Genomic DNA, 25,082 nt, shown 5'->3' on the forward strand with positions numbered 1-25,082 from the left:
CATTTTGATTGTTATGAGACATAATCTATTGAGTTTAAATATTCACCAACACTCACAAAAATGTTCCCATTTTGAAGTTTTACCATTGTATTTTAACAATTCCATTTAGTGAGCTCAACACTTTTAACTTGTCAACATTACGTTACAGAAATTAAATCAAATTTGCAACTGCACGTCGAGGTCTAAACATGGATAATTTAATTATTCCTGGTAAAGTTGGCAGTTGGTTGTGTGAACGACTCGTCCTTTTCAACAGACATCGGATTACATAATGGTAACACAATCAACACTTGACAGCGCTCGACTCAATTCGATTAATAAAACAAAATCCAATTAAGCATCACCGGAAAAAGCGCAGTCAATTTAAGAAGCTGTAAAGACTGGCGACAGTTTGTGCGATTTAATTCTCAGAGACGTTTTGCTGCTTGTGGCTGTTTAGTGAAGTGTTTAGCGTGGTGGGCGGTGTCTGGGAGTTGTACAAACTAGAGGTCCTGCAATGCAAGGTGTGTTGCTTTTGGTGCTGATTGTAATAAGTGGAGTTATATCAGATGAGGGTGAACTGGAGACGTTTGTGGGGGATCAGGATGAGGTTGTTGGTGAGCTCAGTTAAATAACAGTTTACTGCGTAGTGAATAATATGTGCTCGACATATCAGATTTTACTATATCAGATTGTATTTTATATATTATGTAAATATCTTCCAACATGCCATTACTACCAGGAGAAGCACTAATTGGTGTAGTTGACAAGGCAGGAAGACTGAGAATCGGGCTGATTACAACAACGGATCTGGAGATAAAGTGGAAAACAATAGCCAGAAATATCATAGATCTGGAGATCTCATCATCGGGTTCGACTGATTGGATTACTTTTCTGTATCAAAGTTATGACAAGGAATTAAAATCATAACAATATGTTCTTTGATATAATGTTAAGATTTAAATTTCATTTTAAAAATATTTACCAGACGATAAAACTAGAATAAAATATTCACATTCAGGAGTTTTATGGGCAGTAAATGCGAAGTCACTTCATCACATGATACCGTTTACTGACGAGACCCTGAAAAGATTGCAGGTGGTGCCCTCGTTCGAGCTCGGAGAAGGGTTCAAGGTTCTCACTGTCAGCCCAGATAACGTTATCTGGACAAGTAAGCACTATTATAAGCTATTTGCTCTTTATGCAAGATATCAGGTACAAGTTGTTAGACTATTATAAGAGATTCATTCATTGGACTCGGGCCAAATTAATATCTCCCAATCGAACCGTGAATTATTTTATCCGCCCAACCTAATATCATTTCAGTTTCAACAGCCAATATATTTCACTCAAACCGAACGGGTGAATGGCAGGAAGAATCTCTGAACGGTATTAGCAGAGGGTAGGTTCCCCCGCAGGATATATATCCAAAATGGAACAGCGATTTATGAATTTAGTTCCCACTTTCATCCACTCTGATGTCTAGTCATACAATTGTCTATTAAACATATGAACTAAGCAATTTGAATTATGACGCGAGTAGAGTAGAATTCTCGCCTAAATTTTGAACTTCTACTCCATATTTGCTGTCATAATTCCTTCAAAACTTCATGAAACCTAATGAGAACTTACAGTATGCAAACTCTGTCCAGAAAGTGTGAGAACGCAAACGATCTGTCTATATCAGAGTCGGGTGACGTTTGGGTGATTTGTGATTCTCAACTAGGGAGGTATGATCTTGCATCTACTATGATAATAATTCCAGAATTCTATAACCAGTTATGTAATTGAACCCTCTTAAAACTTCCTTCCCACGAATTAACCCCACACAAAAAGGATGGTTAATACGATTTTGCTACTGCTTTTAAACGGTTAGATATTGTATGAAGCTCCCACACGACAAGGGATGTTGTTGGTCGACTAAGACTGAAACTGCAGGATCACCGGAGGAAAAGACTGGGATCTCACGTATAATGGCAAAGGAGGCAGTCACGTGGCAGCTATAGGGACCAACTATGTCGTCTACACTACAACCATCGATAACAGCGACAAAATGATCAAGTAAGTGGTAGTGGTATCCAATGAAATTATAAGGACGACGCGGCAAAGAAAATTGAAAGGTTGTCAAAGTTGAACAGCATTAGCTAATTTGTCGTAGCTTCGGTGAGTGGATTTAAAGATTTAAACACATCTTTATGTTGTAACCACTTCCTCAAGTTGAGACAAATTCTCCGTCATGAAGACATGCTAAAAACTATTTTATACGTTAATCATGATAGCGGCAAATGCAGGCACGACCTATCAAGACAAGTTACACGACATAAAATTATATATTATTGAGTTTTGGCAAAATGTTTATAAACCCTCTACAAATTGCGAATGCGCATTTAAAGCAGGTTAATAATTACTTGACTGACAGTCAACAAAATTAAAACCGGGATTCCACCAATTTAAGGAGTATGTTTGAGAGCGGAGGAAAGCCAGAAGCACGATCTGACAGCAGCGATGTCAGCTACTACGACGGCAGCATCTGGAAACTCAGCAAAGATGGCAGCAAAATTGTAGAATATCGAGACGACCAAAACAACCGCCTCCGTAGAGTTCGAGAATTTGAGCTAGGAAAGTTTAACGCGGCCAGGATCTCGGTTGGGCCGTACACAAAACCGGTAGAAAAACCTGTGGAACCCACGCAACCTCCATACTACCCACCAGGTAAAATATAATTAAATACTGTTATTAAGTTTTGTAGGGTTATGGCAGGATTAGGGAATGATTATGGACGAGGTTTATTAAAAGCAAAGTTAACCGGAGTATTGTGACTTAACCAAGATATCTAACCTAAACCTTTAAATATGAAGAGTAATTCGAAATTAAAGTTGAAATTAAAAACTGAAATCTTGACTTGTATCGGTCATCGGAGTTAGATATTTGACATTGACGCGTTATGAAGATCGAGAAAGATAAGACATGATTGCAAGAATGGTTAAATGGTGGATTTTCTAAAGACAAAGATAAAATCAGAATAATAGTTTGGAAAAGATTTTTAAAGATTGCAACGATGGCACGACTTCAAATTGCAGGACAGCGTAAAGCATTATTATTTCATCAGGCCAGGTTAGCCAATGAAATTGCAACGATATTTTAACTAATTGAAAAAAGAAATAATTTATTTAGCATCGAACTAGTATTGAAACATCAGGACAAAGCATTTTTGTGGTCCAGAGGTTGAAATCCTAAATCGCCTAATATCATTGTGTTTCCAGTTTTACAGATTGAGCGTAATTCTACAAAGAGCGTACAACACTACAACAAGGTAATCTTCTACAACCTTTAAATGGATCCCAAACTCCAAACTCAACCCTACTGAGCTGCATATAATTATAATTCAAATTGTACCTCTTAATATTGTATCTCGTATCAGAACTGACAATGTCTAAAGTAAAATCTTAATAAAATTGTCGGTATAATTGTTAGTTGAATATATGTAACTATATTGTGTTTTTCAAGTGGTACAATTTTTCCTATTGTTTCGGACAAAAGAAGAACAGATATTTTGGTCACTGAAAACGAATTGAAATTAGAATTTGTAATTATCAAAGATCGTGCTTTAAAAATCGTGCTTCAAATTGATCAAAAAAGTTTTTCACGAAAGCTTCATTAGGAAGCATAAGACGATTTCTCCTCCTTAGCTTAGGAACGTGACATTTCGTCCAGATATGCCGCAAACAACTTGTGCTGAAAATTAATGAGTTTTACGACACGATTTCGACAATATAGTTAGTGAGCTGGCCGTTAAAAGTTAAATACTAACGAGACAACGCAAAACTAATTTGAAATAAACGGAGCCTCATCCCTTATGAGGGTCGCTCACATTACTTAGCTTACTCAAACGATCTCAAGAACTAGAGCAGCTTTTACCAAAACCGTGACAAATTGCACTTAAAAGCAGCAATTTTATTAATTTTGACAATCGAAGATTTTCAGAAATTGCCTTACATGGTAGGTTTCACTAAATGGAATGTAACATTGGTGAAGTAACCAATGGTAGTTTGTAAAATCTAATAACTTACCCCTTCGATGTAGTTTCTTATGTTTATCTTCTCATTTTGAGAGTGAGCCCCATCGTCCCCGGCTCCCATAGGCAGCAACATCACGCTCTTTCCTGGAAATTGTTACTCTTTTCTAATCATTTTCATACTAAAAAGTATGCACAGCATGGCTGTTCTAACCGTTATAAAATTTCAATCAACGAAAATATTCCTTTCTTGAATTTCGACAAAAACAACACTGAAAACAATAACAGAATTCAGAATTGTTCTCAAAACGTACCAGTAGTTTTCTGGAAAGTCAGAGTGACAGGGATGCTTCCTCCCTCTCTGGTCAGATCCGGCTCACAACCGTACACTGAAACATATATTCCATTATTACTAATTCCTGGATGCAATCAAAGACTTTTTATCTGACAGAACTATTGGGTTGCAAGTAGAAGGAAAACTTCCTGGTATCCGGAAAGTGTTATCATGTGCAGCACAAGGATCTGTTTTAGGTCCTAAATTTAAGTGCATGATGTTAAATGGTAAATTAGCAAACTGTCATGCAGCAGCGGTTGGAATTTCTTAATTTAACTACAATTATACTACTGTACATTATCTGAAAGAAGAATCCGTGGAGATCTTACAGAAACCTTATAAATATTTAGTGGTTTAATAGAATATGGTTCAGATATTTTAAATATCAGTAGATCAGGTATGAATATTGTTTCAAGATAAGATGCAATATTAAAAGCGTGCACGAGAGAGGTATGCAACGTACAGCAAGAAATACCCTACCAGTAGATGTTATCACTGGAAGTAGAATTGAAGGAGATAATTATTTTGAAATTAAGAGTTAGCATAATGATTAATGATTATCTGTGGTTTCGACCCTATTTGGCAAAAAAGAAGTTTATTAATTTGAATTAGGTCGTTTGGGTATAATTTATTAAAAACATATATTTAATGAATATTTGTGATGATCTTATGTATCCTAATTTTTCGATTTCACTACAGTTTACATTTTCATTACCAACAAAGAAGGGTTAACAGATGATAATAAGAAAATAACGGATATTTTAACAGACAATTACGTACCAAGTTTGGTGGCATTACGTCCGGCTTGGTACTGGGAATCGTTAAAGTCAGTTACCCACCAGTTTCCACCGTGCTCCATCCTTACAGTGCATTTGTTGGGAGAGTTCAGCTCAGCAAACACTTTCTTGACGTGGTCACACGTGTCCTTCTCAACCTGTTCGTGGTGGAGACTTGTTAACAGCGGTGAAATAAGGAAAATGTACTCGCAGAGAGGGATGAAATAGTACACTAGCTGGTGCACAAGTCACTAGACTTACCAGTAGTACTGGTAGAAGATGAATTTGAATTGCACAAGCAATAAATTATTTAAATTAATTAATAAATGAATCGCAAAACCATGTGCCTCACTGATTGGTCACTAGTCTTTTCATTATAAAACATAAATGGACGACGGCGCGCGACGTTAACGGATCAGCTTTTATACCAGTGCAGCGACGTGAGATATCTGAATAGTATTACAATTTCTAACCACCGGGCACCGACGATCATTTATGTTTTATCTAAAGCCACGTTAGGTAATGTTTTTTATATATAATACTCTTGTATACTCTTCTTATTCTGTTTACGCCAATTCTGTGCTTTGCTATTTCTTTACCTTTTAGAACAAGATAAGCGCATTTGACCGTGTAAAAAAGCGCAAAAAGTTAGCACTGTATACATATAATAATTGCAATTTAAAGCGAAATTTCATTTTGCACTTGACAAATATATTGCCCATCTCGCAAAAAGCGAGCCGCCATATCTGGACTCTAACTAGATTGCTGGATAACCTTTCTTAGATGACGATCGAGGCAATCATAATTTGCCACGTAGGACGAGGTCCTCAACTAAAACTATGTATCAATTTGTTAAAAGCTGCAGGACTTAATATCGTCAGCTGACATAATTTAATCAACCAGGATTATATAACTCAACAAAATTAACACGTCATTTTGTAACTTTAGACCTCTTATCTCGCTTTAGGACTGCCTGCTATTATACCAGGTGACAGAGATGTGTATAGAGTCTGGTCACAAGTATAAAAGAGGCAGGTCTCAACTTAAGAATCTCCACAGTTTGTAGAACACACACAAGCAGGCGTATTACTACTGATCAGAAGTAAAATGTTGAATCACTGTCAATTAATTCTTAATTCACCTTCGTGGAGGTATAGAAAATATAAAAGTTATAATCTAACTATTATTATATATATTATATGGTGCAAATCAAATTAAATAATGAAAAACAATTATTAAAAAAACCACTCGTCTAATTAATAATCAGCGTATAATAGCTTTATAACATTATCAGATCATGAAGCTTGTAAATGCACACCTGCTCGATCGTGTGATTAGGCACGATTCTGATCGAGAACTTTCCAATAACTTTCCTGGGGATAACAGTTTTACAACCCCCTCCAGAGAAGGCTCCTTCTATTCCGTGAATACTCAGACTTGGGTACCTCCACCTGGTAGGATAATACTATCTTAAATAGGAGTTGTTATTAAAACTGAGAACGAGACAGTAATCATATGATTAGCGATATAAGCATTAGCAGCTGTTATCTTAGATGAGGACTGATTCAGGATAGCCAAAATAAGCTTTGACTTATAAATTGTTGGGTATTAGTTAGTCTACAGTTTATTACTTTTAAGAATTTTCAGCTGTTAGTATTTACAGGTCGGACGTTTATAGCTGAGTTATAGCTTTCATGGTAAAGTTGGACTAATCTATAATTCGTTCGATTCATCAATTATATGAGCTGTTAGTACAGGGTGGGCCAAAAGTCAGTACCCATACGTTGGCCTTAATAGCTCCGCCGTGTTTTATATTTGAGAGCTGTTGCTTTGCAGATTGCATACTGTACTTACTGGTTCGAGGATTCCGTCGTCAAAATTTGAAAATTCGAATATTTTAGACCACGCCCATTCAATATTAAAACACCTATATTGTTTTCTCTGAACATGCTGAACGCCTAATTTTTTCAGAGACGGTAGATTATCAAATGTTACATATGATCTGAAAACATGAGGCAAAACGGATTAGAAATGACGAAGTTATCAAGCATTTTCTGTATCTCGTTAACAAAATTGACTGGGTGATTATGTGACACCGTGACACGACACCTTAATTGGGCTCTCTTAACAATTCCCATAATGTTTAACGGGGTAGTTAACGGGGTCACCTTATCACGTGATTAGGTAATCCAATCACCTGATCACACGTAATGAATAAACTCGTTATGCTTCATATCTCGGTCATCTGAGAAGCTACAGTTTTAATTCTTTCAGGACAAACGTAATTCGAATGGCCAAACACAATTTAATAACATTAAGCTTGATCCAATTATCCAAACTATCAAATAAATGTGAAAATGAACCTCCATTTGAAAAAAATGAACGCGAATATTTTTCGAGTTGACAAATTCCTCGAACCAGTGGTGGTACTAAGTCATATCAGAAGGAAGTATTTAAATTGGGCACTCAGTGACTGAGCTATAAAGGCCAACGTATGGGTACTGACTTTTGGCCCACCCTGTATTTAGGTCGACATTTTTTCTCTTTCACTTTTTCTCATTTTCAGCTGTTAGTATTTACAGGTCGGACGTTTATCAGCTTGAGTTATAGCTTTCATGGTCAAGTTGGACTAATCTATAAGTCGTTCGATTCATCGATTATATCAGCTGTTAGTATTTAGGTCGACATTTTTTCTCATTCACTGAGTAGAGTGCCTGATCGAGATAATTCTTTCTGGTATGACTTGCTATTTTTTAAAAAATAAAGGTTAATTTTTGTAGCTTTAAGTCATTTTGAATAATTGGATCGAGTCAAATTGTAATGAATTGTGTCTGGCCATCAAAATTACACATGTCCTGGAAAGATGAAAGCTGTAGCTTCCAGATGATCGAAGTATCAAGTTTATTCATTATGTGTGATCAGGTGATTGGGGTGACACTAGATCCGCATTATGGCAATTGACGATTCCCGGAATCGTGCAGGAATCCCAACTAGGGAGTAGGGTGTCATATCACGCATACAAAAAACATATTTTAATGTTGCCATGGGGTGGCAAGTCCCCATACATCGTGGTCCGGTAGTTTCATTGCGTCCTAATATATGATCACACAATCAATTTTGCTAACGAGATTACAAATGCTTGATAAGACCGTAATTTTACCTCCGTTTTTCAGTTTTACCTTTGCTGGAGGACCTCCTCCTTTGTTTCCTTTTGTAGAGTCTCACAACCGACGTCTTTCTTGTATTCGTTCAGACAGAACTGTATTGGTTTGTAAACCTGACAGGAATATATATTATAGGGGGGAGGGGGGGAGGGGGGCCATTATAGGTGAAGATGTTTCATTGTGTTACGATCCGGCGGTTTGTTATTGGGCAGTGTGTATCAATCAGTAACACTGTAAATTCAGATCTTTACAAATAACCCTCTAAATTTCTAGTTACAAATTTTTAGAGTTCTAACCTTTTTCTCTTCTTCGGTCATTGGAACTACAGGCTCGTTGATTCCAGGAATGAGGATCTTGCCTTTTGTATCAACCAGTTTTGAGAGAACGCTCACACAGTCCACCATCGCTTCATGCCTAGAAAACACCATCGTGTAAGGATATTTTAGCAATAAAGCGGCAATATATTTATTAAATTATATGCCATATTGTAGCCATTTCAGACACTCTGTAACACATACTTAGCTCTTGATAATTAAAAATCAAATTTAATTTAGGCGCTACGTGTCTGGGCAGTGAGCATGCTAAATACTATTTTCACTAACAAACTCTTGCTATAAACACTTTATAAACACTTACACAGCTCCACCGTAGACACCACTATGGAGATCCTTAGCAGCACACTCAATCTCCACGAAGAAGTAGCAGACCCCTCTCAGTCCGTATGTGAGACAGGGCTTCTCAGAGCCCAGCCAGTAGTTATCACTTATACACACGAAATCAACCTCCTGAGATATTAACAAGGGTAAAGGTACTCATAGTCAGTTTTAATGGAGTCATCAAGCTTGCTATTTAATGTAGTCATCTTAACGTGGATGTGTGATGGGGATGTTTTAATTCTAGAACGGTCTAATATAATATATCGGTAATTGTTGTAGAGAAAATATGAGATTCCTGTGGGGATATTCAAAATTTAAATTTAAATCTTGGTTTACGTAATTGGGTATTCAAGATAAGGCCATTACGAATATTTTCTAATCTCACCATGATTTAAAAATTAGTCATTGTTGTCTTGCAAATCTTGGTATAGTGCATGCAGCTAGGACTTCAACCATTTGACGATTATATAGAACAATACACACATTGAAATATGATCTTACTTTATCATCGTACTCGCGAGAAGATTCCAGTAACTTTTTACAAACTTAAAATCGCCTGTTTCTTCATTATCATGATTATATAACAATTAAGGATCGATGAAATTCTGAAAAACGAATCCAACAAACGAATGAATTCGATTGAGAAACTCCAGGACAGGATTTGAGGATTACAAAATTTGTAGGATTATCAGATTTTTTATATAATTGAATTTGGAAGTGAGTTATGTTGAGAGATAAGAAAAGTATGAAGTCCTGAAGTTTAAGCTCTGCTTACATCACAAACTCAGTGAAATTGGTACGGAAACTTTCTAGAGCTTTCTAGCTTTCACAGGAATCGGGATACCCAGATAGATTATTGAATACATTAGTACGGTATAATATGCTATATTACACATACGGTACAACTTTGGCACATAATAGACAGTTTGGATATCTATATTATATATGTATCTAATAAATGTAACTTTCTAAGTTTCTTCAGAATGTTACATTTTAATCGTTTCTATTTCAAAGAATCACGGCTGTCATTACTTTTCAAAGATTTTGGTCACCAGATGTTTGTAGCCTCAAAATGTTAATGCAATAACTAAACCCATGGTAAAATAAAGTAATAACAATATTCTATTAAGTCCCGATTCTGAAGAAAATATTGATCTTATCTCGCCACATTGCTTGAACAGCCAAGTTAAGGCAAATAAGGGTCACTTTATGATTGAAGTCTTGAAATTTAGCTTGTTTGGGATCCCAACTTAAAGTACACGTTTAAAGGTCTTGTTCACAAGTTACCAGTTACCAGTTACCAGTTACCAGTTACCAGTTACCAGTTACCAGTTACCAGTTACGCGTTACCCGTTACCAGTTACCAGTTGCCAGTTACCAGTTACCAGTTACCAGTTACCAGTTACCAGTTACCAGTTACCAGTTACCAGTTACCAGTTACCAGTTACCAGTTACCAGTTACCAGTTACTTGTTCACTTCTCACAATCCCACACTTACCACCATGTTAAGGAAGCAGCAAGATCTGTACAAAAACAAAATGATCTGTCTTAAACTCTGCTATAAGCCTCATAACATGAAACCAATTATATAATTTCACAAGTTAACTTCCACAGAGAGTAGCGTTTGTGTTCTCTCAACACAGCCAAACTACTTTTCAGCTCCAGTAAACTTGTGCCGTTTAAACTTTTAAATACGTAATAAATAAATTTTCTTGTGACCAGCCAATTCTGTAGTCTGAACATAAAATAGTAAATTATAAGAACCTTGTTTTCAAATAAATCATCTTCATACATGCTTGCAAAACAGTAACAATTTTAACCTCTTTCTTATGTTAAGGTCTCAGGGGTGTCGACTGCCAGGCCCAGGGTCATAAAATCTTTATCCAAATAAAACTAATATTTTTTTCTATTGAACTTATTCTAAAATGCTCGCAGAATGACGCTTATGTTGATTTATTTCGTTTTCCAACGACTGATTATGGCGCCACGCTTGATTGAAGCACAACAAGGTGAGCTCAATGTTCATTAAGATTTTACATCATTCACTCGAAACATAACATTCAAAGCGATTTTCAGATTTCTTTGTAAAATATTGTCTGAAAGATAGTCTGAGTAAAATATTGCAGGGTTTGTGTATGGTCTGTATAGCGGAGATGCGGAAACAGATTGTGTGTGGAATACAGGTACTCCTGATAATGAAGACGTGCACGTTGATTGGTTCCGTGGTAAACGACTAATATACAGCTCAGACGGAGCCAAAAAAGGTTTGCGTCCTATGCTATGTACAGTAGTATAGTAGTATAGTAGTTCATTTAACGATAATTGATATGAAATGGACCAAGAGTTTAATCATTGTCACTGCATCATTACATGTTGGTCACCTAAAAGGATCATACAAGATTGAAATAAAATGAGAATAGACGAATAGATGCATTAGTCGATTAATTAGATTTGGAAGCAAGTACTTAAGCTCGAGAAATTAGAGACTTCTCGAAACCCCGAAATGATGCCCGCGACCTGATTCATTACCTAATCATATAAGATGCTCAGTCTTGATTCTTTTACATAAGTGTCTATCAACTGTCATTTCACAAAGCAATTAACCTTGACAGGAAAGTGCGATGATAAAGAAACGTGGGCATGTATGGAAATTGAGCAAATAGGTGGATGCAACCGAACAAACGAGAAGTGGGAGAAAGCAAAGCAAATTTGCGGGAAGTTGGTCGTTTAGCTCCGGACAGTCTATGCAACGTCTATGCAACGTCCATGCAACAACAAAAGAACCGTCTATGCAACGTCTATGCAACGTCCCTGCACAATGAACACTCTATGCACACTCCCTGCACGGTCAGTCTATGCAACGTCTATGCAACGTCTATGCAACGTCTATGCAACGTCCCTGCACAGTACCATATGAACACCGGCTACTAGCCGGCTAGTAGCCACTTTTGTAATAACAGCTCCTCAACTTCACATTACCAACCGGCTACTAACCGGCACTTGAAAAGTGGTCACTAGCCGGCTACTAACCGGCTACTAGCCGGCTAGTGACCACAAAGTGGCTACTAACCGGCTACTAAGCGGTCACTAGCCGGCTATTAGCCGAGCTCTAAAGCAGACCTACTAGTAGCCAGTTCCAAACCGGCTACTAGCCGGCACTTAGAAAGCGGTCACTAGCCGGCTACTAACCGGCTACTAACCGGCTAGTAACCACCAAGTGGCTACTAACCGGCTACTAACCGGTCACTAGCCGGCTCTTAAGCGGACCTACTAGCCGGCACTCGAAAAGCGGTCGCTAGCCGGCTACTAACCGGCTACTAACCGGCTAGTAACCACCAAGTGGCTACTAACCGGCTACTAACCGGTCACTAGCCGGCTATTAGCCGAGCTCTAAAGCAGACCTACTAGTAGCCGGTTCCAAACCGGCTACTAGCCGGCACTTAGAAAGCGGTCACTAGCCGGCTACTAACCGGCTACTAACCGGCTAGTAACCACCAAGTGGCTACTAACCGGCTACTAATAGGTCTGCTTTAGAGCCGGCTAGTGACCGGTTAGTAGCCGGTTAGTAGCCACTTGGTGGTTACTAGCCGGTTAGTAGCCGGTTAGTAGCCGGCTAGTGACCGCTTTTCAAGTGCCGGCTAGTAGCCGGTTTAGAACCGGCTACTAATAGGTCTGCTTTAGAGCTCGGCTAATAGCCGGCTAGTGACCGCTTAGTAGCCGGTTAGTAGCCACTTTGTGGTCACTAGCCGGCTAGTAGCCGGTTAGTAGCCGGCTAGTGACCACTTTTCAAGTGCCGGTTAGTAGCCGGTTGTTAATGTGAAGTTGAGGAGCTGTTATTACAAAAGTGGCTACTAGCCGGCTAGTAGCCGGCTAGTAGCCGGTGTTCATATGGTACTGTGCAGGGACGTTGCATAGACGTTGCATAGACGTTGCATAGACTGACCGTGCAGGGAGTGTGCATAGAGTGTTCATTGTGCAGGGACGTTGCATAGACGTTGCATAGACGGTTCTTTTGTTGTTGCACGGACGTTGCATAGACGTTGCATAGACTGTCCGGAGCTAAACGACCAACTTCCCCAATATTTGCAGTTCCGATGATGACAAGACTGGTAAGCTACATTGTGATACTATAGTGGTTTGGAAATCATTGTGCAACCAAATTATTGTGCAACCATTGCGGTCAGAGGTGTTGACTTTCATCCTTGTATAAATTCCGAAAATCTCTAATAGGCTGGATGCAGGCCAAAGCTGGAATGTCTGTGAATATTGAGCTAAAAGGAGCCAGAGTGTCCATTAGACTACCAAAGACAGAGGACAAAGCAATTCCCACTAACTTGAATTTTGGATTCATTGTCAAAGCGAGTTTACAAGCATATTCATTTGAGTGGAGTTTGACAAGGTATAAATATAATCAGTAGTAGTGTTAATTATGAAATCAAGGAATATATTTATATAAGAGGCCAATCATTTTGATTCAACATTGTATTAAATTAAATTTTGTATTGAACATTCGTTGCATGTTCAATAAAAAAAAGTTGTTATTCCTCGACGCAACCAGAAAGGCCGTGGGAGTAGTGCTAGAGATGAGATTAGAAAACTGTGATCGGGAGAACACTAATGTCGATATAACATGTATGGAGGTAACAACTCCCTGGACTGTAAACTTTCACGAGTAAGTATTTTAGTTGTCTACTAGAATGTACATTAATATACCACCAATACTATTAAATGTCAATATCACATTGTGCTCTCAGGGCTGCAAATATTGTAAACAATTTTAACATTTTCTGGGCAACTCTTACTTCAACCTTTTAAGTAGGATTCATGTCCCAAAATCGTAAGAAGCCCCAAAAAAAGTATAAATTATCCTAATTATCCTAATTGTTCCTATCTCAGCGAGAGTTTCTCTATGTTTTGTGGCGAGGAAGTGGTTTTACAAAAGATGAAATACCCTGAGAATTGTGAAGGCTGGGCAGATCTTATTAGACATAGTAAACAGATAGAATTCACAAACTTTTCAAACGGGCTACCATTTGAAGTTCGAAGTGAAGGTGATATTACAAGCAGTCCATAATCACTCGAATACTTTTAAGGTATCATATCTATAATAACATATGCCTTTGAAGGATTCAACACCGTAAATTATACAAGCTGTCATTGAATGCGTGTACAATATCTACATATAATAGAGTGCAATAGTTTGAGCTTAAATTGTAGATATAATAGTCAAAAGAACTAAAAACTAATAATCGAAAGAACTAAAAACACTTTGTAATCGTTAATATACTCTTTCAGAACTGTCGCCTCGCACAGTGAGAAACATTAAATACTTGGACGAGGACGAAAATGTGGTTTATCGATCAAAAATACATAGGACTGATTTGAAAGGTAATGAGACTTTAGTTTATGATTTCCAGAAAATGTCAACAATAAAATTCGTACATTCTAGGTGGACATAATAAATAATTCGATCCATTGTACTTTGATATGATAATTTACAGATTTATAAATAAATATTTATTAATCTTCTTAGTATCAGACGATGGAATAAAGTTGAGTTGTAATTTTTGGCACGCAACAAATGATTCTCTTCACCAAGAAACTAAGGAACTAAAGATCTTGTCAGACACAAGTAAGAATCCTGCCTCTGTCACCATTTGTACATTTATCAAAGTTCTTTGGGATTCATATTATTTGTTTCTGATCAAAGTAGTAAAACCGTTTAATCTTTATAACAGTGCATTTTTAAAACGTGCATTCAAATGTTATTTCTAAAATTAGACCTAAAATAGAACATTGCAGATTGGCAGTTACAGGATGTTAAATGTGAGGATCTGTACAGCATGAAATTGGGTCATGACGAGATCTTCAAATGTCCTCAAAGAACCACCGGAGTTTTCACCCGACGTTTTGATGAAAATAAGTGTGTTTTCAGTGCCAGGTGTGCCGGTAAGTGTTATAATTATAGTGAAAGAATATTTTTCCGACCACAATGATATAACATTTGTCAACAAATTCCTTTCTATTCGATATTTAGCTCATTGTAAATGTTTTATCATAAACTTTGTATTTACAAACTCCTTCCTAGTTCCTAATCGTATTTAGGAGCTTCTGAGGAGGATATAGCTATGCAGGCTTGTGGGTGCAGACTTGTTCAGTCAACAGAGAACAACAACATGAACACAACCATTTGTCTGAACAAAAAAGGTGAGTATGAAGCAGTACCAACAGACACAGTCTGTTCAAACAGCAATGGAATATGCCTTGCTAAACATAGTGATATACTCGCATCAACCACGGTGTGTGAAGATCAAACTAAAGGTTTCTTTTCGTGCAGCAATGGCAGACGTGTTCGATCTATCTACAAATGTGATAACAACGACGATTGTAACACGTTTAGTGATAGTTTACCTGGAAATTACTTTGCAAAACGACCTTTGTTTGAGGATGAAGCGAACTGTAATCATACACACGGAGTTGAATGCCAGTACAAAAATGTTAGAATATGGGTACCCCCTTATCTACAGAAATGTGATGGACATGGAATTTGCAGCAATAATTTAGACGGGATTGAAAGTGAGGATTTCAACTGTACAGTCCGGGTAAACTGCACTCTGAATAACATGAATAATAGAGTTTATGAGGGACAAATGTGCGACCCAACTTTACCGAAAGGTATCACACGTCATTGTGATGACGGGGCTCTTACTTACATGAACTGCAGTTCTAAAGACACTGAGCCGAATACCAGCCATCTTGTTTGTAAATATAACGGCTTCAATTCGACTTTGGACAAATCTTTAGAATGTGATGGTAAAAAAACTTGTGATAATGAAGAAGATGAGATTTGCTTCTATTCATTAAACAAAAGAGAACCCTGCACATTGAATGAATTCAGAATTGACAGTCAGAAAACAGAAGATACTTGTGTCTCTAAAGATGACGAGTTTATTACTTGTCCTAGCTCGACGTACTACGTCAATAAACGTTTGATCTGCAATGGTTATAAAGATTGTAGTGATGGACCTAGCGAGGAAGCTATGTGCCCAGCAGGAAATGCAGTCCAGAGTTTATTTGAGACAAGTGATACAAGTGGTATTCGTGACCGCAAGGACTACCGGGTATTCTTTGAATCAAACTGCTTACCAGGTATATCGAGGGATTCATACGGTTGTCAAAAGAAGCTGTTCTACGATCAGAGAATCAGAAATAGTGATAAATATCGAGATTGCCATTATCTTTCAGACACAACTAATCCAACTACTTTGAACTGCAGTGGAACAACTATTCCCCTTTATCAGTTTTCACCTGGAAACACAATCACAATTCACCTAAAGAATGTCAGTCAACTCCAAGGTTACAAAAACTGTACGGATACTAGCCTTCCTATCGAAATCACTGAGTGGTGTGACACCGAGTGTGACTGTAAGGATTGTTCCGATGAGGCAGATTGCAGTGACACCAACCCAAGAACTTTTCAGTGTGGAGATGGCAACTATATTCCTTATACACAGTTTTGTGACGGACAAACCAACTGTAAAAACAGTACAGACGAATGTCATGAAGATTGTACGGATGACAGTTACCGTAACATCCTTACTTCCAAATACAGACCGGTTGCTGGCTTCATTGGAATAACAGCTTTCCTCGTAAATGGTGGCTCGTTACTGGTACATTCGAAGAAACTCCCTGACATCACTGCAGTTAGCAGTTTTATCAACCAGATGTTTATAATATTAATTGCATTGGGAGACTTTTTGGTGGGTCTTTACATGCTCCTTGTTTTAGCGGCAACCATTCATTATGGTGAAAGCTACTGCCCACAGCGTAACACATGGTTATCTAGCAAACATTGCTCAGGCCTGGGAGTATTAAGCACTACAGGAACTATGATATCCATGCTGTCCATGACTGTTCTCAGTGCTTTCAGAATGTACTCACTTAAGATGATGGTTAGTCTAGGAGAAACAAATCTGAGGGCAAAACTAAAAGCTCTTGTAATATCTCTCAGCATAGTCCTTGTTTCATTCTTGATTGCGGTTCTTCCAGTTTTGAATGTGTTGTCATCGTACTTTGTAAATGGTCTCATCCTGGAAGGAAATCCCTTCTTCACAGGTGTAACTGACAGAACTCAAATTGAAGCCGTTGTCAAACACTTTAATCCCTCCGAATCTATCAAATCCCAGTCTTGGAATGATTATGAGGAGGCTCTTCAAAATGTGTACTATTTAAAAAAGAACTTCACAGGTCTAGCAAGTTCTCGCCCTAGAATAGGATTTTATGGAAATCAAGGTGTCTGTTTGTTCAAATATTTTGTTAAACCAGATGATCCACAAGTAGCCTTTTCTATGTTGATAATAGGCCTCTGTTCCATCTGTTTCAGTATTATCTCGATATGCTACCTCTTCATTTTCTCTTATGCAGCATCTAGTTCAGTGGAGTCGGGGTCAAGCGAGACACAAAAGCAGTCAATGAAAAGGCTCCAACATTAACCTCCAAAAGTAACCTTGATCATAACAACTGACTTTCTTACATGGATCCCATTCATAATAATCGCTCTGCTACATTTGAGTAACCAGATTGATGCAACTCCATACTACGAGTTCTGTTCCATCCTTCTTATCCCGATAAACAGTGTTATAAATCCTATAATCTACAATGGAGACAAAATGGTTATACTGTTAAAGAACTATTGTATGAAACGGCAGAGAAAAATTGTTATAACTCCTATTAGTGGACAAAACACAACATCTCTTGTTGTTACTGATCATATAGAACTGTCCAGTATTAGGCAAGGATAAGATCACGAATACAACTTAAAATAGCGAATGAAAGTTAAGTAATTATTACATCATTTTTGAAATAAAAGTGGGATCGGAACACTATGAAATCAGGCTCTAGTTGCGATATATTTATAAGAACCTAAGTTTTCTTTCTTTTTCCTATATATTTCTGCTTCAAGAAATAAATTGATAAAGTTCCAATATAATAACGTTGCTAATATTGAGGAAAGAGAAAATGTTTGGTTGCACTGTCAATGCAACTTTTAGAGAAAGCTGTATCGAATAATTTATATTTTAAATAAGGCCTACTATTGTTCGTGAAAATCACATTGTTTTAATTTAAAAGATATGACTCAAAGTTTCAGAATGGTTTGGTAATACTCACACTAAAAAAGCCATCTTTCCTAGCTTCAATGAGTTCGTCTAGTCCCTCACTTCCACTTTCTTCCATTCCCTCAAAGCACATCTGTGGTAGTTTAATAGGATAATTATTTTCAAAACCAGGTCCATAAAATAAAAACATTACAACTAAGAATAAATAAAAGGTAAGAGTTGTAAAATTAATAGTGAAATAAACCCATAGGTTCACAGGAAGTTCTAGTCCAAGACTCTTGTACGCTTGAGCCACATGTAGCCATCCCATAGCAGGTCCTTTATCATCAGAGGAACCTCTACCATAGAGTTTATTGTCTCTCTCGGTCAAAACAAATGGCTCAGAGTCCCATCCATCCTCAATTGCTGCTGGCTGAACATCTAAATGACCATAAACACAGACTGTCTTTTTGTTTGGGTCAGAGCTAAGTTTTCCTGTGGTTTAAAAATGTCACTACAATTATAACGTTAAGACATAGCTCTGTAAAGCACTTCTTAGTCTTGTCATGCCCTGATCTTTTTGAAAATTAGACATTAAAATAGGATTTTAAAAGTCAAGACGAATTTTAGAGTAACAGTTACATACCTAATAAGACATTTGGGAGAGGAATTTCAGTGCCATCAACCAACTTCTGCATTCCAACGTCACATTTTTCAACAGACCCACCAAGTTCTTCAATCATCTTAGCTGCAAGATCCATCATTTCTTGGCACTGGGGCCTGTTCTCAGGCCAAGCTGAAACACTCTTAACACTGACATATTCAGCCAACTTATCTATTAGGCTTTTCTTGTTTTCATCAATGTAATTGAAAACTTTCTGCAGTGATGCTGAAGCCATGCTGAACATTTTGTTTATCAGAAAATCATTGTTTTAATATGTGAAACAAATTTTAGTGAAACAAATTTAAAATTTTATCCTTTATTTTACAATCATAATATAATAATATTTATAAGCCTCCGTTTTGAAAGTTTTAAATTTCAATATATCCGAATTTCTATTTAAAGTTCAATTCTATGTATAAGTCAATAACTGGCCGTCAAAGCCACGCATTCATGAAAACAGGATTAACTTGTTTATAGTTATACGACAAAGTAAATTTAAAACTATCCGTGGTTTTTAAATAAATTATAATCTTACCTAAATCCAAAGCCTGCTTTATAAAATTTACTTTAAGATCATAATATATCGTCAATTCTAAATATTTACAATGCAACATTTCATTAATCTATAAATAATAAACAAGCGTACTCCAGCCCCTACACGGTACACGCGCGCATCCATCCATTTGACTCTGAACTGTTCGATATCAAAAAATGGAAGCAGTTGGTCGGTAAGCTAATGGTTATAGTTTCTGATTGAACTTATTCCAAACAGTTTAAACTGTCAGAATTGGATGATTTATTTTATATTTATATGTTTCCAATTCTGAAATTACCAGTACTATGTCATAAATTGCAATATAATTAAGGAGAATAAACTCTAGCTATAGGTTATTTGCAAACTTGCTGTTAAAATCTTAGGGGGGCTGGTGGGAGGCGTTGAGGGTGGCGGGATCTTCATGAAAGTTGGGAAAGAACAAGAAGTTCGCCGCAGTTAAACCACGCACGATCAATTTTCCCTACGATGTACTAGTATCATTAATTCTTTCGAGTGAAAAGTGTGACTGGAAAAAAATGCAACATATTTACATACTATTTTTTTAGTAAATGAGTAAGATTTGTGCATGGTAAAAATTGACGATTTATTTGACCAATGTAGCGCCGCGCATCAACAATAAATTAATCCAGAAAATTGCGGAAAATAACTTTGCGAAGGAGGAACTTCACTGTAATTAACTAACACAGGCCGAGCGTCGCGCGCAGCATAACAGACGCTTCCTATACACATAATTATAGGGGAGTGGTCTATATTGCGAAGGAGCAGACTTTTGTCATCAACGTAGGACCGTCGGGCCACCTCACATATCCAAACCCGATTACTTATTCCCTACGATCTTTTTGCCTTCGGCAAGAGTAGGGAAACAAAGTTTTTTTTCAAGAAAACAACAATTCAAGAAAACAACAATTTTCTTTAACTGACTTTATAGTTGAACTTTCTGAGAGGAGAATGATCTATCAGCTGCTTTTGGTCCCATGGAAAAGTATTGATCCTTAGGATCAGTTAGAAGAGTCAGAATTTTAACTTAGGCCTTTAAAGATTTTAATTCGATTTTGAAAACTTTGGACCACTAAAGATATCGATGAAAAATGAGGTTCAAGCTAATGGATACTGGTATAGGGATTGAAGAACTGAGAACCTATCTGTACAGGTATTTTCTATACCGTGCAATTTTCGTTTCCCAGAGAGGCCTGGTATGTAAAGGTTTCATAGTTGATAGTAATATGTTTACAGTACACTGCAATGTAGATATATACTGAATGGGTATCCTAAAAAAAGATATTTGATATTTTGACAGGGCTTCTCTATATTAATTAACCCTCTACACTCGGTCACAGTTTTCTGGTCATTAGACTGAGTCAACCGTTTGTGAAGATTGCATACAATCCCTTAGTTCATACTCTGGGATTGAAAGCACAAGCAAATCTCGAACAGATGCAAGATGTGTAATTTTAAATGGATCTAAAGTTGTTTCGACGAGTTGCTTCGCGTCAATTTTAGTTGTCAATATTCCAAACAAATAATGTAATAGTATCAAGTTTTAGTGTAAAGGCTACAGTGGTTTATAATCTACCAAAATGCGTGCATGGTTAAACTCGTCGACTAGCCCAGTGGCAAATAGTCAGGCGTCCAGGAATTTAACACCTAGTCAAAATTTGTTGATAACCGGTAAAAAAAGATTCTTGTGGAAAAAATATTCACATTAATTTAAAATTAAATCAAAATTGGTCGCTCTCAGGGCTAACGCGATGTTACATCATTTTATCGACTCGAAGTTCGAATCGAGCGCATTCCTAGATTCCATGACTATTTCTTACCTATAAGATTACTTGACTATTTTTTGCGCATTCAGACACCAAAAAACGCGCAGAAAACGCGTGCTATCCATTCCTGCTTCCTCAACATCCCGGAATATGAAAAAATAGTCATGTAAAATAGTCATTTGAAATAGTCATGCAAAATTTCAGCTCTGATACGCTAAAATATCAAGTTAATCTTAAACAATCGACAATCTAATATGAATCCTCCCAATCCTCCCAATCCTCCCAGCCATATTAACTGGTGAACGGTGTAAATATAGAGCGGTATTTTAAAATGTAGCATTCAAAATTTTATGGATTCAAGTTGGCTCCTTTAGTCTAGATTCATTTAGAAAATTCTCGAAGTTCGAGTAATACAGTATTCTCAGGGTTTGGCGCTTAAGGAAGCTTCACATCCGAGACCGATTTCCACGAATCAATTTAATATTGTAGCTACAAGTCAACAACAGTGCAAGTGGGAAGGAAGTAAATCTAGCCATTGCTACTATATCAGGGGAACTCGTGTGTTCTAGGCTTAAGCAAGCTTCACATCCTAGATCATCTAGAGTACAGTGCAGACAACCCCCTCCATTATACATCCCTATCCCGCTTTAAGTCCGAAGTTTATCATTGTTTATTGTCTAATATTGTATCGAACCTGGCAGAAGCAAGCTTCAGATCCAAAGTCAGGCCAAAAATATCGACACAAGGTCGAAGCCATTTTCAGAGTAGCGAATCGTTCATCATGCTGATGAGAATTAAATCTTAGAACTCAATCTACCGGGCTAGGGCGGGCTACTATGAAGCATAGTGTGGAGATGTCTGTGGGCTAGTCTATATACTTCTTTTAAAAAATATTTCCTTGCGTTTCAATTAAATTAAAGAATTCTCAGAAATTTTTTATTTAATTTCAAAATTTGCAATTGCATATTCATCCGGTAATTATTCTAATGGATACGCTAAGCATTTCAAACTAATCTTGACCTGGGAGAAGAGCTGACCAGTGACAAGTCGGCCGCAAAGCGGCCGAAAAATATATAGCCTTTTTTCTTCCCAAACTGGATTCCTAGTCATATTTAAAATTTATTCCACTGGGTCGACTAGACGCTCTCAAAACAAATATTTCACGAGTACAGAGTATCAACGGTTAACAAATTTGGATTTGAAGTTGATTTCATGGTTGCTTGTTAGTAAATATTCAAAAAGTCAATTAATCGAAGGCGCAGTTTATATCTCCGCCAAAAGCACACTCACCAAATTGCACGCATTGCTTTAACTTCTTTCAAACTTCATGAATCGAGGTATTCAGAGTCAATATATGATATATACAGTTTTACGAATCACTTGGAATACTTTTGAAAAACAAAAACTTGGAAGAATCCGCCGCTTCGACACGCCGCGCAAACAAAAATTCTTGCTTCGCATCGTCGATCGTTACCTGTTTGTTTGGGCCCGGACGGTGCCGGTGGTTCTAATGACCATTTACTAAAATACATAGATACAAAATACAATATAGTATAAATATTATAATCAGAAGTTTTATAAATCCTATCCGTCCAAGTTAAACTTGAAGGGCGCTACACGCACGACGAAAACTCCCTTTAATGTGAGCTGAAGTAGACTACTAGTAGTAGAGCTAGTAGCGCTTGAAATTGACAGAACTGAAAACGAAATCTGACAATTGTCGCGAAAACTGACAGTTTTGTGTGCTCAAAGTGTCGAGAAATACTGACAGTGCAAGACTGGGCACACAAGAGTGAGTTAAAACATCCTCCACACAACAAAAACTTGAATACACTAATAATAATCAATTATTAAAAACACACAAGCTCATTCTGCAGTCTTATTAGTCTTATCAGTACTCTTTATAGCACCGTTTCTGATAAAGTGTAGCTTATCAGGCTGCTCAGTTACCAGTTTTTTCATGTCCCTGACGAGTTCTCTTTGCTTGGCTCTCTGTTCTGGAGATCGATCTGGGCTGATAAAAACAGTTTTAAACTTTTCTGTTGCTCGCAGGTTTCTCGATTTAGCGAGAATCTGATTAACAATTGTTGCACTTGCCGCTGTCACTTTAACTGGTCTCACAGCCTTGCCAGGCTTGAGCTTTCCGACTCTACTAGCTTCGATTCTGGGTTTCTCTCCGATTGCTGAGAACACTTCACTGACCACAGTGCTGAGCTCCTCATTGTCCTGCTCCGATAAACCAAAAATCATCAGATTTTTGTTTCGGTCTTCCTCCTGTACCACAGTTTTCACAGCTTTCTTGATCATTTCAGAACTGACAGGCTTCTGAGATTCTGGACAATTCGCCTGTAATACCGAGCTGAAGGATTGGAATTCAGCCTTGACAGACTCTCCGACTGACGATTTAACTGACGTCTGCAACGATTCCAACTGTTCATTTTTGCAGGCTAGTAGTTCTGACTGCAGCTTAATGATAGTCTCCTGTGTCTCGAACGTAAGATGTTTAACTGAGTTTGAGGCCATCTTGTAGTCCGTGGATACGACACCAGTGAACTCCTCCAAATATCTTAATGCATCGTGCAACAAGTCACACGCAGTGTTCTTGTTCATCTTCTTCACGCACGAAGGGGATAGTTGCTTCATTGCTGTGATCTCCATCTCGTACATAGCCTTGCTGAGAAGTTCAACTGAGTCACCCCTTAACATGTTGATCTCCTTTTCACCATACTCGCTGGGCGGGATGGTCATGGTCGTGTAACACGGTGATACACGAACCACTGTAGCTGCAAGTTACAATCAACAGGGATAATCACTAAGATAAGAGAGTAAGAAAAGAGCAACGTATGCAATTAGTGTAATACTGAACTCTGGGGACCTCAGACTATTATGTTCATAAACATAGAATAGAGAGAATAGAGAATAGAGATTCGGCGGAATGCCACGCTGAGCGCGGCCTAGTAAATGGTAAATGTCGATCGTTGCTCTGCTTCGCAAAGCAATAATTTCGATGGGTTGACATCATCAATTTAGAAAATAACATGACAACAGACAAGCTCAAGCTTAAAAACGGTACTGACGTATATCTCCATAAAGAGCACAATAGTGTGAGAAGCTTTTGCCGAGGTGCCTCGGAAGTGATTTTAAACGATTCCCCGTTCAATTTTGGTTTGCTCTAACCAGAGCCCTCTCGCTTGCAGTAGCGCGCAACCGCCGAAGGTCTACTTGTGAAACAAGCGCGTCACGCAGTACGCGTAGACACATGGCTATGTGAAAATTTTGGTTAAGGAATGCCAACTTAATACACAACCAAAAAAGTTATATGCATATTTCATACCTATCAAATTTGGAGGACTTCGACGCGCCGCGAAAACTAGCATTCTTGCTTTGCAAAGCAATGCAATGATATCGACGGGTTGACATCGTCAATATTCAAGTATCAAATTTGATGTGCTTTTGGCGGAGATATTGGATATAACATGCGCTTTAATTGAAACCCAATATCTAACCTGTAACAGAATACAGTAATTATAGTTATATTATTATTACTACATACTAACATTTATATAAATTCGTCTCACATCGTGATCCTCATTTCATGCATGACAACAATTTATGATCTAGTGGCATTTGCCGCGAAATGGCCGCGTACTTATGTCATGTTGTCAGTTGCATTGTGCACAGCAGGCACCACATTCACCTAACCATGTGCTTTCGCGCCACTTCAGGCGCGCTTGTTTCGCCGTGATGCGGGCGCGCGCTACTGCAAGTGCAAGGGCTCTGGATAGAGCAAGGCACCACACTACAGCGTACGGCATACCGAACATTACCTGGGGACCTAAGGCTATCATGTTCATAAACATAGAGATTAGGCGGAATGACAGGCTGAGCGCGGCCTTGTAGCGCGATGCACTACTGGGTCGCGCCGCGCATCAAATAATTCTTCTCGCAACCATTTTCGGTAGATCGGCGAGATGCACCACTGTGCCTCACCGAGCTGCGAAGGATTGACATCGTGAATCAAAGCGCGGCCCAGTAAACCGAACAAGCTTAAACATAATTGACTTGTTTGTTGTTGTATTT

The 25,082-nt window shown here is 37.9% G+C and overlaps 1 protein-coding gene across 3 annotated transcripts in view; it reads right to left on the bottom strand.

Annotated features, from left to right (window-relative positions):
- Positions 1-3,530: 3,530 nt before the first annotated feature.
- The window catches only part of LOC134816019 (cytosolic non-specific dipeptidase-like), a 104,686-nt gene continuing 83,134 nt past the window's right edge, over positions 3,531-25,082 (bottom strand). The window contains exons 2-12 of one of the 3 annotated variants that reach the window (XM_063824679.1): positions 18,666-18,919; positions 18,285-18,514; positions 18,093-18,173; positions 8,905-9,053; positions 8,565-8,682; positions 8,284-8,381; positions 6,423-6,555; positions 5,109-5,262; positions 4,309-4,383; positions 4,050-4,141; positions 3,531-3,714 (exon numbers count right to left, since the gene is read on the bottom strand). In XM_063824679.1, the coding sequence (XP_063680749.1) occupies positions 3,670-3,714; positions 4,050-4,141; positions 4,309-4,383; positions 5,109-5,262; positions 6,423-6,555; positions 8,284-8,381; positions 8,565-8,682; positions 8,905-9,053; positions 18,093-18,173; positions 18,285-18,514; positions 18,666-18,918 (1,428 nt within the window). In that variant the 5' untranslated portion in view covers position 18,919 and the 3' untranslated portion in view covers positions 3,531-3,669. Of the gene's footprint in view, positions 3,715-4,049; positions 4,142-4,308; positions 4,384-5,108; positions 5,263-6,422; positions 6,556-8,283; positions 8,382-8,564; positions 8,683-8,904; positions 9,054-18,092; positions 18,174-18,284; positions 18,515-18,665; positions 18,931-25,082 lie in introns of those variants that run through there. The other 2 variants (XM_063824678.1, XM_063824677.1) reach the window with 2 other exon arrangements.

The sequence above is a fragment of the Bolinopsis microptera genome, chromosome 5, assembly GCF_026151205.1.
Source record: "Bolinopsis microptera isolate Bmic1 chromosome 5, MBARI_Bmic_1.0, whole genome shotgun sequence".
Taxonomy (NCBI): domain Eukaryota; kingdom Metazoa; phylum Ctenophora; class Tentaculata; order Lobata; family Bolinopsidae; genus Bolinopsis; species Bolinopsis microptera.